The sequence below is a fragment of the Paramisgurnus dabryanus genome, chromosome 1 (assembly GCF_030506205.2).
Source record: "Paramisgurnus dabryanus chromosome 1, PD_genome_1.1, whole genome shotgun sequence".
NCBI lineage: Eukaryota > Metazoa > Chordata > Actinopteri > Cypriniformes > Cobitidae > Paramisgurnus > Paramisgurnus dabryanus.
This window is the reverse complement of record NC_133337.1, coordinates 57,220,139-57,236,456: the sequence shown is the minus strand read 5'-3', so window position 1 is coordinate 57,236,456 and position 16,318 is coordinate 57,220,139. Positions and strand designations below refer to the sequence as shown.

The 16,318-nt window shown below is 34.1% G+C and overlaps 2 protein-coding genes across 2 annotated transcripts in view; both read left to right on the top strand.

Annotated features, from left to right (window-relative positions):
- The window catches only part of fam20cb (FAM20C golgi associated secretory pathway kinase b), a 61,810-nt gene extending 58,579 nt beyond the window's left edge, over window positions 1-3,231 (top strand). Inside the window, exons 6-10 of the mRNA XM_065242528.2 lie at window positions 1-181; window positions 1,779-1,888; window positions 2,036-2,117; window positions 2,271-2,330; window positions 2,789-3,231. Coding sequence (XP_065098600.1) covers window positions 1-181; window positions 1,779-1,888; window positions 2,036-2,117; window positions 2,271-2,330; window positions 2,789-3,053 — 698 coding nt within the window. The 3' untranslated portion in view covers window positions 3,054-3,231. The remainder of the gene's footprint in view (window positions 182-1,778; window positions 1,889-2,035; window positions 2,118-2,270; window positions 2,331-2,788) is intronic.
- Window positions 3,232-9,182: 5,951 nt separating this feature from the next.
- Window positions 9,183-15,990, top strand: foxl3 (forkhead box L3). Its single transcript, XM_065242527.2, has 3 exons — window positions 9,183-9,756; window positions 10,390-10,558; window positions 11,349-15,990. Exons 1-3 carry the CDS (start codon window positions 9,647-9,649, stop codon window positions 11,763-11,765), a joined length of 696 nt encoding a protein of 231 aa, XP_065098599.1. The 5' UTR covers window positions 9,183-9,646; the 3' UTR covers window positions 11,766-15,990.
- The last annotated feature ends 328 nt before the right edge of the window (window positions 15,991-16,318 follow it).

Genomic DNA, 16,318 nt, shown 5'->3' with positions numbered 1-16,318 from the left:
CCAATAACATCTGCTTCTATGGTGAGTGTTCGTATTACTGCTCGACTGAGCATGCTCTGTGTGGGAAGCCTGACCAGATAGAGGGCTCATTAGCAGCTTTTCTGCCAGATCTGGCTTTGGCCAAGCGCAGGACCTGGAGAAACCCCTGGAGGCGATCCTACCACAAACGCAAGAAAGCAGAGTGAGCACACATTTTATTCAGAATTGTACAAAGTTTGTTTTCGAATTACAACTTTTAAAAATAAATTCACAGCAATGACATAGAAGAACCATATTTGGTTCCTCAAACAACCATCCAGTCAAATAACTATTTATTTCATACATTTTAAAAATCCACAAAGAACCTTTTTTTAAACAGTAAGTCTTTGACTGGATACATTTAAGTGCTGATATTTCTTATAACAGCAAAAATTCACTCTTTGCATCACTGTGCAGCAATTCCAGTAGGCTGTCAATCTTTTGGGGGACAAAAACTGACCATATTCTGTTGAAAATCATGGTACAAACCAGCAGATTTCAGACTTTAAAAGGTCATAAAAATTAATTAAATATTAAAAGTAATTTCTTTAAAATTCTGTAAAACTTTACAATAACATTGTATTTATTAACATTAGAAAATGCAACATGAAGTAAAAATAAGTAATGTCGTTTTTTTAGCATTAATTATTTTTTTTTAAATGTTCTTATTGCCTATACAGCTGTGTTAGTTCATTGTGCATTAACTAATGTTAACACAACCTTTAATTTTGAAAACATAGTTGATGTTGCAATTTACATGAGCTAAGATTAATAAATATTGTAGAAGTATTGTTTATTGTTAGTTCATGTTAACTAATGCATTAACTAATGTTAACAAACACAACCTTACTGTAAAGTGTTGCCAGAAATTATTTTTAAAAACTTTAATAACAGCATTTAAATGTGCAATGTGTAACTTTTAGAAGGACCTCTTGACAGAAATGCAATATAATCTACATAACTATATTATAAGTGGTGTATAAAGCCCCTACATAATGAACTGTATTGTTGAATTACCTTAGAATTAACCATTTTTATCTACATACGCCTCGGGCCCCCTTACATGAAAGTCACCATCAACTGTTCTACAGAGCGCGTTTCATCCCTACAATGTCTCAGATGACGACATGACCCACACTGGACCTTTAATAATTAAATAAATAAAATAGTAATATAAATATAAATAATAATAAAAAATATGTTTATTGTGAGGAAGTTCTCCTTGTAAAAATACTTATACCATGTACCGCACATAATAAACAGAATACACTCTTAAAAATTAAGGGCTACAAAAGGTCAGGGGGTACAGTATGGTTCCAAAAAGGAACTTTGCCATCCACAAAACTTTCTGTTGTACAAGATTTTTTATAGTGGATTAAAGTTTTACACGCTATATAATGATTAGAGAGAAATAGTTGTTTAAGAATCTCTGACTTAAAAAGTTTATTTGGAAAATCACTGTAATGCCATAGAAGAAGCATTTTTGAAGAACCCTTTACAGCACCTTTATTTGAAGTGTCTAACTGCACTCAGTAGGTGTACAGTACTGTAAATATGTAGTGTAACATCATGTACCTGTAGCAGAAGGAGCGATGCTAAACTAAAGAGAAATAAAATATGCAACAACAACATACATTACATTACACCCAGTTGTTATTTTTAGTCTCATTTAGTCTACACTGACCTCCAAAATTATTGTCTTGTTTTGCTCTGCACAGTATGTGTGTCAGTGCAAACTAATGATGTCTGTCTGTTTGTAGGTGGGAGGTTGATCCAGATTACTGTGAAGAGGTGAAGCAAACACCGCCCTATGACAGCGGCACTCGTCTGCTGGACATCATGGACATGACAATCTTCGATTTCCTTATGGGTAAGATTTGAGTTAAAGCCACTTGATCAGCCAAAAATCCAAGTGGCAGATTTAATCAAAGTATTTATATAAATGTATGTAATAATAAATAAAATGTAATAATTAATTTATACTATCGTCAAAAATGTTTACCTTGCTTTTTTTAAGGAAATATGGATCGTCATCATTATGAGACCTTTGAAAAATTTGGAAATGAAACGTTCATTATTCATCTTGATAATGGAAGAGGGTAAAACATTACTCATATTTTTTCTTCTTTTACCATACGTATCAATAAAAACCTGTGCCTTACATACAAGTAATGTGCTGCTTATATTTTCCAAAGGATTGTCATATAAATGTAATAGTTATTTTTCTGTCTGATCTTTCTCTTAATCTTCAGATTTGGTAAACATTCTCACGATGAGCTTTCCATACTGGTGCCTTTAAGTCAATGCTGCAGGTTGGTATAATACAATCTAGGGTTGTAACGGTACGATAATATCCCGGTTTCACGATATACACTATTAAACAATCATTAATATTATAAGCATCAGCTATAATAAATGAAAAAAGACGGGTTGTTTTGGGTTAAACATATGTTTTAATATATCAAACTTTTTTATGGAAGTATGAATCTACCATTACAAAAATTAGAGAATCTAAATGTCAATATGTTGCCATATTTGGACACACAACGGCTAATTTATTTATAACTTAAATCTTTTTTGTGCATTAAAGTCATTTGTGATAGAATAGCATTATTAAATTGACAAAATGCTTAGTTTCTACATGAGAAATGTATTATAAGTGACAGGCCTACTATTATTTTAGATGATTATTTTGCATTAATAAGTTAACCGTTAAATAGGAAGAACTTGGTGTTTGGTTATTAGTAATGATTTTTACTGCTTGACCCAGGGTGAAGAAGTCCACCCATTTACGGCTTCAACTGTTGGCTAAGGAGGAATACAGACTGAGCGTTCTAATGGAAGAAAGCCTCCAGACAGACACCCTCTCACCAATCCTCATAAAACCTCACCTGGACGCCATGGACCGCAGACTACGCCTGGTGCTTCAGGTTCTGGCTGACTGCATTGAGAAGGAGGGATACACTAACGTTGTAGAGGATGACATGGGCACAGAGGGTACAGACACAGGCACGGTCTCTGTCCCACAGAGGTAGTGGGCACAGCCCGACCAGGTGCCCTCGTCGGTTTTTTTGAAGTCCTACCTTAACTCTTATGGGCCATGAACATCTTGCAAGAGATGCTCTTGTTGATAAACTTTTCTGAATTCAGTGAATTCCAAAGACTCGTTCAATAACAAATGGACAATGTGTTAGAAAATGATTCACTGCGGAGGAAACGGTCGAGAGACATTGAGCTGTAATTAGCATCGACTTGATCAAGAATGGTAGCTGATCTTCGCAGGCGTTAGAAAGCAGTGGTTCTTAACTGGTTGGTCGTGACACAGAAACAGATGACGGTCCTGCTCTGACCAGCGTTGGAGATATGTTAAATGTTCAGATAAATTTTATAAAAATATATAAAAATTGACACACTGAGAAAAGTTAAAGCCACATAGACAAGTGGTCACTGATTTGCACAGGTTGGCTTCTGCTGTTGTTTTTACGAAATTGTACATTTTGCTATTCAGACTAGGTCATGTTAATAATTTTGCATATTGCTGGGCTTGTGCAGTTCTTGTGACGTCTAATGTTAATAAATTTAAATCTAGTTCATCCAGAAATGAAAATACTGTCATCATTTGTCACCCTTTTGTCGTTTCAAACCCATTTCTTTTTCTGAACACAATATGAGATCACTTATCCAGTGTGTGAATATCCAGTGTGTGGATTCAATATATTGGCAGAATATTATGACTCGTATCAATGCTTAAAGTGACCAAGAGTGTCAGCAAGTGTGTGTGACTTGCTGATCATTTCATGTACTATGATCGGTGTTAATTGAATACAACCTGATATTTAAGCAAATTCACAGAAGGTTTGCAGCTGTTAAGAATCCTCATAGACACCTTGTCTTGTTTGCACATAATTTGGATGTTGTCATGAGCTATTGAATCCACTTGGTCAAATCAGTCTGATTTAGGGATGCTAAACAATTAATCGCGATTAATCGCTAGCAGAATAAAAGTTTTTGTTTACATCACATATGTGTGTAAACTGTGTATAATAAATATGTATATATATAAATATGAACACATTCATGTATAATTTTAAGAAAAAAAAATGTATATATTAAGTATTTATATTTATATATAATATAAATTATACATAAATATACAAATGTATATACACATGTAAACATTTCTAAAACATATACATGCATGTGTGTACATTTATTTATACAAATTTATTATACACAGTTCACACACATATATGATGTAAACAAAAACTTTTATTCTGCTAACGATTAATCACGATTAATTGTTTAGCATCCCTAGTCTGATTAGGACCCCAAATTGATTCCATTGACTGAAAAACCTTTTAATGAGGACTCTTTTAGTGCCTGATTAGAAAACCTACCAAATCACTGTCAGAAAAAAATGATCCCAAGCTGTCACTGAGGCGGTATAAAAGACCCTATTATGTACTATTTAGGTACAGATATGTACACCTGAGGTACTAATATGAACTCTTTAGGTGCACATGTGTACTTTTTGAAAGGGTGCTGCCCCAGTCACAGCTAGGACCCATTTTTTTTTTTTGACACTGTATATTCTCTTAACTAAGTTAATACAATTATTAAACTCTTATAAATTATTTTATGCATATTGCTGTACAATATACCCTACTGATCAAGTTTTGAAACACTTGACTGAACATACTGTACAGTATGATCTTAAAAATCTGAAGGTGTGTGGTTATATGCTTGAAATTACTTTTGTAGACAAAAATATGCATGTGCCAAACAGATTAATTTCGGTTACTATAAAACAAAAATTTTATTATAAAAAATAATGAAATTATTATTTTTGAAATAGATGACTTAAACTGAATATTGAAGGAAAAGCAGCCAATAAGATTAAATATGAACAACTGCAATATTCTTTCAAATTCATCCTAAAGTGAAACTTTTAAAAGCTTCTTTGTACGGTTTTGCAATTTCTAGGAAAATGGCGACTGCATTTCATAGATTATAAAATATAACAGTTTTGATTTATTTTGAATTCCCAACATTACATTTGTTTTATTCCATAATTTGGATGAGTTTATATATAAATAAAGAGTCAGTGTCTTAAAACATTTTACCGGCAGTGTATATTTCCTATATACAAAGCTACAGACTGTGAAATCACATGTAATATGTTTTTACAGTACTTACCCTACAAGCATACTAGCTTACCCTACCACCTGCCGATAAGCCCAGTGTCTTACCCCTCCTACACAAGTCAATTAGACGTTTTGTATTTACAGGATTCCTTAATGCTGGAATACTACATGGATTCTTGGATCGTGTAATTTTGACAGGTCTGAACATGTGATAAATGATCGGAGAGCCACATGTACTTTTTGCTGATACCCTTGGATGCTTTATTAAGTAAATTGTCGTATTGAAGACAAAAGTTTGATTTTTGGGTTAACTATCCCTTTAAAGGCGGAGTCCACGATGTTTGAAAAACGGTTTGGAAAAGGAGACGGGCCGACTACCAAAACACACTTATAGCCAATCAAATCAAATCAAATGCCGGGTTGCGTATGTGTGGGGCGGGTCTATCAACAGAAGGTCCAGATTCTATTGGGGTAGGGGCGTGTTTGTTTAGGTGATTTCAAATATCAACACTGGCTTTCAAACATCATGGACTCCGCCTTTAAGAATACCCGTTTACCTTTCTATGATAAACAACTTTGTAGGTTCTGTGTTGGGTCACCATGCACTTGATGTGTAATGTAAAAATTGAGCCCTGAAAACAAAACCAGTTGAAAATCATTTATAAAGAATAGAAATAAATGCATATTAAATTTTTTTTCCATGTCTTTACTAAATATTGTTGGTCCAATATTTGCTGTAACTTTAAAGCTATAGCATAGTTTTTTAAAAACTAAATGAGTCAAGTATACTGTAGCTGCACTTTGACATGCCAGACAGACTTACTGCTAAAGTGTGCTGTGTATTTTTCTTTATTTACAGAACACTTTGAGTCTGTTATCTTCAAAAAGTATAGGTCCATCTGTACAATTATTTCTGATCAGAGAGGCTATTTACTGAGTTTCATATTTATTCCAAAAATGCCACTCATTGTTTCTTTTTATAGGTCGATTCAGCTTAGTCCATTAAACAAGTTTTGATATTTGTGAACCTGCCTGTGATAGCCCATTTACTGTTTTCTACATAAAATCATCCCATATAAAGATCATTCTGTGAAAATATAACCTTGATGTCTTTAATACTAAGTAAGAAGGTCATGTTGATGCTTGGTGCATTTCTGGTTTTCACAGGCAGGGTCACATTTTTTCTATTAGTGTAATATTTGCAATGTGTTAAAAAACAAATATTATTTTGGGGGGATTTCAGGGAACATCCTTAACATTTAATAATTTGCATAATTTTGGCTATGCTTAATCACTTTATTTTACACACACATGGATATCTGTCTGTTTTTCTATTAAATTTAAAGTGATATATAATACATTTAAAATATAAAAAAGTTCAAATATAAATAACGGATATATTCACATGCATTTGACCGACAAATGTGGACTTTAAAGGGATAGTTCACCCAAAAATGAAAGGTCTGTCATTATTTACTCACCCTCATGTTGTCCTAAACCTGTGTTTTTTGTTTATTTTATTTTGATGAACACAAAAGAAAATATTTGTAAGCACACAGCTGCTGTAACCATTGACTTCCATAGTAGGAAAACAAATATTATGGAAGTATTGTGATAAATGATAAAGAAGATCTTGTGATAAATGATGGTTAGCACACAGTTACCCATTGATTTACATCATATTTGTTTCTATGGAAGTCAATGTGTGATTACCATCATTTCTCAAAATATATGCTTTTGTGTTCATTAGAAAAAAACAATTCATACAGATTAAGAAAAACATGATGATGAGATGATGATGACAGAAGTTTCATTTTTGGGTGAACTTTTCCTTTAGAGGGGTGAAATGCTGATTATGTCAAATCTATGAATCATTGTAGATTTGTCATTAAACTACCATTTTGAAAAACAATTTTCAGGGGCACATTGATGCATCTTGAATCTATGCTGGTTTACATTTCTTATTCTCTTTTTCTGATATAGCATTTTTTTTTATCTTTTCTAGAGCTTCTATTCACATAAAATAAGCATTATTCACCTACAGTATTTGCTGTATACAGTAACACTGCCTGTGAAATGCCGGCTAAAGTCTTATAATCTAATGATGAGATCAAAAGCATCAAAGTTTTATTTCATTCATTGATTTCAATCTTTGACATGACCTTGCTCAGAAAATATTAAAGATAACACTGCTATATTTCACATAATGTTCTTTACATTATGTAGAATGATTTTATGTAGAAAACACCAAATCACAAAAATAACATACAATGGATTACCGTACTAAACTACAGTAACATTTGTCATATACTGTGCTGCTCTAAAGAGCCTAAAATTAGTTAATAAACAGTAACAGTAACTAAAGCATTATTACCTCTTGATTTATAGTACAGTCATAACCCAGAGTCATTGACAATAGCAAAGTGATGATATCAGTCAGAGTCAGTAAGATATTTTCTTGTATTTGTACTGTATGCTGCATTTAACAGGACATTGCAAGTATATTGTATTCAGTGTTTTTACTTTGGTGTGGGATGGACTGGTTGTTTATATAAAGCCCTAAGCAGTCTTACTACAAAACTACAAAAGAAATTGTGTAAATATGTGGCTCTTTAGTGCCTGTTCAATGATAGATGATAATTGTTATTGTAAGTTTATTTTGTACATCGTTTTGTTGTTTTCTTTGTACAGTATGCATAGTTTGTATTTCTCATATCTTGGAAGAAATACACTATGTTTTTTGTTGTTGTTGCCGACATGCAGTTTTGTCTCTCAGTGGGACTATTTGTTTCAGTTTTCCCCTCGGTTATGGTGCAATTAAACATTAAGCAAATGGTTTTATACATAATGTTTCTTAAAATGATATTTAGTTGCGCTGTGAGATGCTTAAAAAAATAAAATAAACTTTTAAAATGAAGCAGAATTCTAAGCATGGCTGCTCAGGGTGAAATAAAAAGTGGGAATGAACAGAAATCTGTTTTGAAACACGTAGGCCTACAGTAGTTTATGAAACAACATTTTAAAACAGAAATATAATAAATTCACCTGAAATCACCTTGTTGTCTGGATTATCACCAGAAGTATGCATGCCTTTCTGTTAAATGCACCTTATCCACATTAAAAAATAGTAGCCTATTATAATATAGCCTATCCGTTATAGCCTAGTAATTATGGACTACTATAGTAATTACTAATCGTGTACTACAATTTTAAATAGTGTTTGATAAGCTATACCCCATGTGGACTTGTAATTGTGCTATTTAACACTAATACATTTGAATGAGATTATTCGCGTGCGCTATAAAAGCCTTACCAAGAGACTAAACTGCAGTGTTTTTCTTCTGGTGTAATGATGGTGAGATCGGTATGGGGAGACAGAGACCACTAACCGGACAGCAGTAATGAGAGCAGAGGAAACGGCGTCATGGGAACCGGCCGGGACTCCGCTGGGACTGAGCCGTTATCAGATCAGACCTTCAGTGCATTCAGACAGGAGGAAACGACACATGAACGCGCTCTGTCTGGTCATTCGGTTCTGTCAACTTTTAACAATATTTCCGAATGTAAACAATAGAGGTTAACTAAAATAGCCTAAATAAATAAAACGCGGATCCCCACATGAAAAAAGTAGCCTATATAGTAAATTTGGTGTAGGCAATCATGATATTTTGTTGTACTGGTTACAGTAAATGGATAGACAAAAACTTCCTTCTGTGTATTACTGGTTCCACAACTTTTAGAAATTTTTCTTTAACGTTAAGGCTATTTAAATACTAACGTTTTTCACGTGGGTCGAGGCCAAAAAAAACGCGTGTAAATAAACAGCTTAGACACTTGAATTTCAGAAGAGAAATATGAAGGATGTTGTGTCCATTCCAAACAATTGGGATTAATCTGTCTGTAGATCAAGGGGGCCCACACACAGACATCTCGCGCCTCGGGCTGTTTGCGCGTGTTTCGGTCCTTCATATGGCCACTTAAATGTCCTTTTGAACACACATCCCCTTTTTAGTCACGGAAACACAATTTATGTCCATTATGTCGCATTATAGATCGCATCTACAGAAGCCGAGAGTCGTTGCCGAGAGATATGTGATTCATTTCAAGGGGCCACAACTCTGAGAGGAACGAAAACAACCTGAAAGAGTTACGACTGAAGACACGAGGGGCATGTTTGTTAATGTTTCATTCAATTATTGTTAAGTGGATCAGACTATAAAAAGAAACACTAGAAAACAAAACATCCAATCGCAAATGGGATTGGACCACCCGGAATCAAAGAGTGAATGAGTGAGTGAGTGGAGTTTGGGTGGGTTCAGGCGTTTACAGTAGTTCAGTCATGTACGCCCATTATATCAGCATCTGACCAGCAGCCCCCAAACACAAACACTCATACACACTTCTCATGAGAGCAGCTTCATTTGCCTTTGCCATACACAGCCTTTTATTCAAACATTAAGGCTCGTCGTCATCCTGGACGTCTCATGATGTTTGACAACTCACAGTATCCTTATAACTGTTTTAACTATGATGGAGATGGATACCCCACATGTGGCACTGATGAAGAAAAGAAAGTGTGCCGACCGGCTTACAGGTACATTATTATTATTATTAATAGTATTATTAATTTATTTTATATGTACTACTTTTTACGTTTTTTATTACTATTTATTTTAATATTTACAATGTTTTAATAATAATAACAACTTAAAAAACCCACATGAACAAATACTGTATATTTTATTTACTGTTGTAAATTGTAATAAAGTTTCTAGATAATATAGTGTTTGAACCTTACCATAAATGTTAAAGTATAATACAGTATTTACAATAATTTATCAAATATTGCATTAACAAAGTGTAGAAATTAATGTATACTACAATTTATTAGTTTACTACAGTAAATAATAAAGTACAGTATTTTTCATGTGGAAATCTACCCATAATAATATGTTTTACAATAAAAATACATAAAAACAATACTAAGACCATTGAAATTACTGCTTTTGGTTTATAATATTGTTTAAGATGAAACATAAAAGCTGCTGCTATATAAACAAGAACACAAGTGTTTATATTTAATTCATGTATAAGCATTTGTGTGTGTGCGTGTGATTTTTTTTACTTAATTACTCCAGCCCCACAGATTGTAATCAAGGGGATACAAGGCTCTTTAGAGGCACAAATGGTCCCTGACTCTCATCCGTTCTCTGTCTTTCTCTATTAGTTACATTGCACTAATAGCAATGGCAATACAGCAGAGCCCAGAGAACAAAGTTACCCTATCGGGAATCTACGAGTTCATCATGAAGAGATTTCCTTATTACAGATCCAACCAGAGGGCTTGGCAAAACTCCATTCGTCATAACCTCTCTCTAAACAGCTGCTTTATAAAGGTACACTTAAAAAAAATCTGAAATGCAAAAAAAAGATTACTACTAACTAAATAACTAGCTTACGCTGTGATCATTCCGTGTATAACGTCCAAAAATCTGAAATAATGTTAAAAAAATGTCCTTTTAAACCTAAACACAAAGTTTTAAGAGTTTTGATAAAGGTTACACTGTCGGAAAAAATGGGCAAAATATGTACCCCAGCTGTCACTGCCTGTACCCTTATAAAAAGTACAGAATTGCACCTGAAGATACATATCAGTGTCTTAAAAATACATATTTGCAAATACAATTCATTCATATTAGGACCTTTTTAAAGGGTACTGCCCCAGCAACTGCTAGGGTACATATTTTGACCATTTTTTTTTTTTTGACCAGTGCACTGTATGAATATTTCAGGTTTAACTTTTTTTTTAATAATGGTGATATAGCAAAGATCATGAAGTTTTATTTATTTTACAAGCATGAACACACATACTGATTAAAACACATTATTTTAATGCACCCCAGGTCATTTTGGAGTGTCAGACAAATACATTTCTTAAAAGCAAAAACGAGACAAAAAGAAATTCTTCAAATTCATGTGCAATTAAACATTTCCCCATAAATGATTGTTTAATCACAATCTGTGATGAAAAAATTGTATTAGTAAAGAACAAAAAATAGTTCTAGTGGTCTCTGACTTTTAGACCCTAAAGTATTTGTAATCAGACTGTTTTGTTATGCTGTACAAGCAAGCATAATGGTATCATATCAGTTCTATCTATAGATCTAATTACCTGTGTTTCCTCAGGTGCCCCGCACAGAAGGTAACGAGAAAGGAAAAGGTAATTACTGGACGTTTGCCACAGGCTGCGAGTCGATGCTGGACCTCTTTGAAAATGGCAACTTCCGACGTCGCCGCCGCAGACGCAACTTAAAACTGGGCCTCAAGGAGCCAGCTGAACCCTTTGTTGCCATGGACACACATCAGGGACCTGCAGTAAGAGCCACGGATTCAGATACTTTCTGCCCAATGAACACTACTCACAGACCGGCCCGCATCAACCAGTCCCTCGGCAAACCCGAACCCGAGATCAAATTCAGCATTGACTACATTCTCTCCACACCGGACCCTCTGCCGGGCATCAGGGCCGCTAACAGTGTGACTGGAGCCATGATCCACCATCTGGAACCACAGCATCTTAATCTGCACTTCTGGACCATGTAACCAAAACTGAACTTTTCAGTCTGAGAGAATCTACAATGCAAATCAGTAAATACAATAATGCTTTAAAAACAAGAACCCCTTAAAGCTTCTATAGCGGCCCAAAAACTCTTTTAAGATTTCCCATAATGCAACTTTGCTTGTAATTAGGCACATGCAGTGTTTATGTGCTAGCGCTGACATCAGTGACTCTTTCTCGCTGTGGTTCATGTAAGCATTTAACAGTAAGTTATATCATTATTCATAATAAGAGTGTTGGGAATCGGGTAGCTGTGTTCATCACTTCACCACAAGATGTTTAAACTGTGTACTTAACACAATTTTAGTCACTTTACAGTCTTTGGTGTTCTTGTAGCTCAATTGGTAAAGCATTATAGCAATGCAAAAGTCAAGCATTCAATCCCCAGGGAACACATATATAGTGATTGAAAAATTGTATGGATTGGATGCACTGTAAGTCACTGTAGATAAGGGTATCTGTTAAATGCATAAATGTAAATGTGATAATGCATATATGATGAAAATGATTATTTTTCTTTAAATGGTAAAACTCTTTTGCACACCTGAAATTTGTGGTGCTGGACCATTTAGTGTTTGCAAACAAATCCTTTAACATAGCTATGGGGTTAATGGAATCGGCATTCCTTGCTTACTGCAGAACTGCCGAATAACTCTTTTGTTTACATACGCTGTTTATAATGTTTATCGTTGGCCCTTGACAGTCTGTGATCCGTATCAATCACTGATAGACTGAAAACAAGCTCCTGAGGGCACCACTACAGCACGCCAGCACTTAAACTTTCCCTGGGGTGTTTTAAGATCTTGTTTTTGAATCTGCAATGTAAAAATTCCTTGTTGCACTTACATTTCTAAGTTTTATCTATTGGACATTACAATTAATTCCAACTTTCTTGTCTAGTAAGGATTAAATTATGAAAATAAAAAATTTAAGCTAATTTAACTTAATTAAGCAACTCCTCACTAGTTAAGAAAGTTAAAGTGAATTGTAAATTTAAGTTGATTAAACTTTTAAATTTAAGTGCAACAAGGAATTGTTTACATTGATGGAATCTCTTGTTATTCACTGAATGTTTAAATGCTGGACAGTGAATTTTCTTTGTAGTTATTAATTTTAATGCGTCAAAGCCCTTGTAAAAATTCTTTTTTGGTTGCCAGTTGTTTTCAGTCGAATCCAATTTTTACTTTGATAGCTAAACATTTGTTAAAAATACATAAAAATATAAAATACAGTAGCATTTGTTACATTTGTGGGTTGGGAGAAAGTAATGCTGAAATATATGACATTTAGTTTGACTGCCAATACAAGGCAATAAAATAGCATTTATTGAATTTATCGCTTAAAGCCTTCTTCTTTCACATACAGTTTAAATCATGCTGGGTTATTTTTTTAACCCAGGGTTGGGTCAAAAATGGACAAGCCCAGACCGATGGGTTGAAATGAACCCATAAAATGTTTATATTTGACCCAACAATGGGTTAAAACAACCCTGCATTTTGTGTTCAAACAACCCAGCATGGGTTCAATTACAACCCAGCGGGCTGGGCTCTTCACTTTTTGACCCAATGCTGGTTTGAAAATAACCCAGCATTCAAAATGCAATTCTGTTGTCATTGTGACCCAATTCAAAATATTTACACAATATGAGTTCTGATGCATTTTCCGCCCCTTTCGATTGCCAGGATCTGACTTTATAAATCGGCCGATGTCTGATAGTGGAGGAAATGCTTTTATGTGCCGATACCGATTATAGGCCGATATATCTCTGCATCCCTAATTATGATTTCAGGTCTAAAGAAAATGAAAAAATTATGTGTAATGTAAAACTTAATTCTATGTTTAGGCATTAAAATAAAAAAATAATCATAAAATTAAGATCAAGCTCACTTTGTTATTGCACAATTTGCTATAGAAATGTAGTTAGCATACAAATGAGAAATGCTTTAACTGATGTCAAATCTCACATCAGTTAAAACCGAGTCAAAAATGCGTGAAGAACGCCGATTAAACCAAGAACAAGAAGAGTTATCCCTGTGTAATAAAATATTATTGCTACTAGTGTGCATTATTGACTTTAAGTACAGTACATTATAAGTACAGATTTGTCTATACAACATTAAGTATTTTTTATTTTACCTATGAAAAAGTATTTTTATAAGCATTTTAATAACCAAATATTAACAAACTGTCAGACAAGTGCAGTCTAACCTTCTCCAAATCTCCCTAATCTCTCTGACTGACCTTTTCCATTTATATGAAGTCGGACTTAAATTTGATCCGAACACTCCATTAGAATACATATCACTCAAGAAGCCGCGAGTTTAAAACGGGAGCCTGTTAACATTTATTTTCCTTCTAAGGTGTATCAATCATGGCTTGCCTCGCGCTCAGGAGGGGACATATTTCAATTTAACCTTTACATTACAGAGTGACTGCATCAGAAAGGTTTCAACACACTTAACATGACTGGCATTTAATATAGCATTACACTTGCAAGGTTAGCCGGATATGTGACCTTATTCAAATCTCGGTGCCACTACAACACCTATCCTGACGCAATTATAATTAAACGCCTTATGCCGGCTTGCAAATCCTCTGATCGATCGCAGATATTAAGGTAAATATTGCACTGCCCCCCAGTGAACGTCTAACTCTAAAACGGTTATGGATCAGCAGGTTTCTATTAACAGTGCTGTTGATGTTGTGTGCTGTGGTGTGGATATATTTGGGTAAATTAACTTAGCATAAAGTGCTTCAAGGCTTGATCTTAAAATGCCTGATATACACAAAATAATAAATAAATAAATAAATAAATAAGCACACGTAATAGTGTACTGTCAAAATGCTTTTTATTTTTAATCAAACACAATTTATAGGTTTTTTTTTGACAAATACGTCTCTCGGTTCAGGAATATTTTTATACGAATTTAAAGCATATATTTGTATATAAAGCTCTATTTTTCTGCATATATTTATTGCGTTATATTAAAGCATTGTCAGAGTTGTGAAATGAGAGGCTTACGGCAAAGTAAACAGCACTGAATGAGGAAATTGGGAAATCAGTGATGTGCAACGATAATAGGGCCCATATAATAAACATAAACAGCTAATTTACTCAAAATGTTTAGCTTTTGTTGCCTTTTTCCCTGTTTTATAATTGGATTTTGGCTAGGATATTATTATAAAAACAAGATAGTGATGAAGCCTTTAAGAAATAAATGTTTATAGAGAGAAAAACGCGATCTAATAATCAAATAATAAGTCCCTGATTAACAATCATCATTTCCTTAAGGTGTGGTTTTGGTGAGCACTGAGGATGTAGCATTCATTGAATAACTCAATTTAATAAATAAGCAAAGAGCGTGTGCATATTTCTGCAGTTAGAAGAGATTGCTTCAAATAACTGGGGGTTATGAGGTTTTTAAACATAATGAAAGATGCTATGTGATGGATAATAGTAAGGGACATCAGTTACAGTATATACTAGAACATCAATTCAGTCGTGCCTCTGAATGCTTGTTGTACGGTTCATCGATGTTTCTCACAAAAAACTAAAAAGCAGCCACCTAAATGACTTCAGGTGACAGCAGGAAACATAAACAAGAATCTAAAGCCTTAAGTAAATACCTGAGAATTCACAGCGGACTTTAAACTCAACAGGCTGTCTTATCGAAAATATGACTGTTGTACATTTGTTCTACCTGTGTTTCTATCAACACAAGCATTTAGTCTGTCAAGCCATGTTTTTCAAGGAATAAGGCACTGATTTGAGATGTTTGAGAAGGTTATTGGGTTGATTACATAGCTTACAAATAGTACATACTGTAACCAAAAACAGTCCGAAATAATTCATTTACAGCAAAACCTGTGGGAAGGAATGTGTAACACAGCAAACACAAGAGGTTTTATTTTTAACCCCTACAGGAATGCGCTACGCAAGCCTGATTCTCACTGGGGCTTGCATCATTTCCTCTAAATCGTTGTCAAATTTATCCACATACACAGAAGATTCTGTCTTCAAGGGTTTAGGAGTAAAAGGTTTGAGATCATTCTGCTGATTAAAGTTTGGTTTAAGCAGACAGGTTCTCTGTACTGTATTTTTACTCCTTTTAAATGATTATTCATTTCCAAGGGGAATCAAATATACCAACATTTAAATCTTTCTTTATATCCCTTTTGCTTTTTAGTCTTGCATCAAAATATAAAAAAAAAAAATTGTTCTCCAGCAGTCACTTGGGTATTTCTCTTAAAAAATACACATTTGTTACCAATAAGCACCTTTTAGATACTAATACAGTGTATCTTTGAAATGCTACAAAATTTATCACTTTGCTATACCTCTGAGGTACCAATATGAACTCTTTAGGTGCAAAGCTGTAGTTTTTGAAAGCCCCAGTGACAGCTATTTTGAAATTTTTTTCTGACAGTGAACAAGAAAGCATTGCCTTAAAATATACTTCAAGTTTAAAGCTCAAAAACAAAAAAACTGCAAAAGCTGCTAAACGCCACCTCTGTCCAAATGAGATGATATTCACAA

Coding starts and splice junctions, on each gene's coding strand:
- foxl3 (XM_065242527.2), top strand. CDS start 9,647: ATGATGTTTGACAACTCACAGTATCCTTATAACTGTTTTAACTATGAT. Junction 9,757..10,389: donor GTGTGCCGACCGGCTTACAG/GTACATTATTAT, acceptor TTTCTCTATTAG/TTACATTGCACTAATAGCAA. Junction 10,559..11,348: donor TAAACAGCTGCTTTATAAAG/GTACACTTAAAA, acceptor GTGTTTCCTCAG/GTGCCCCGCACAGAAGGTAA.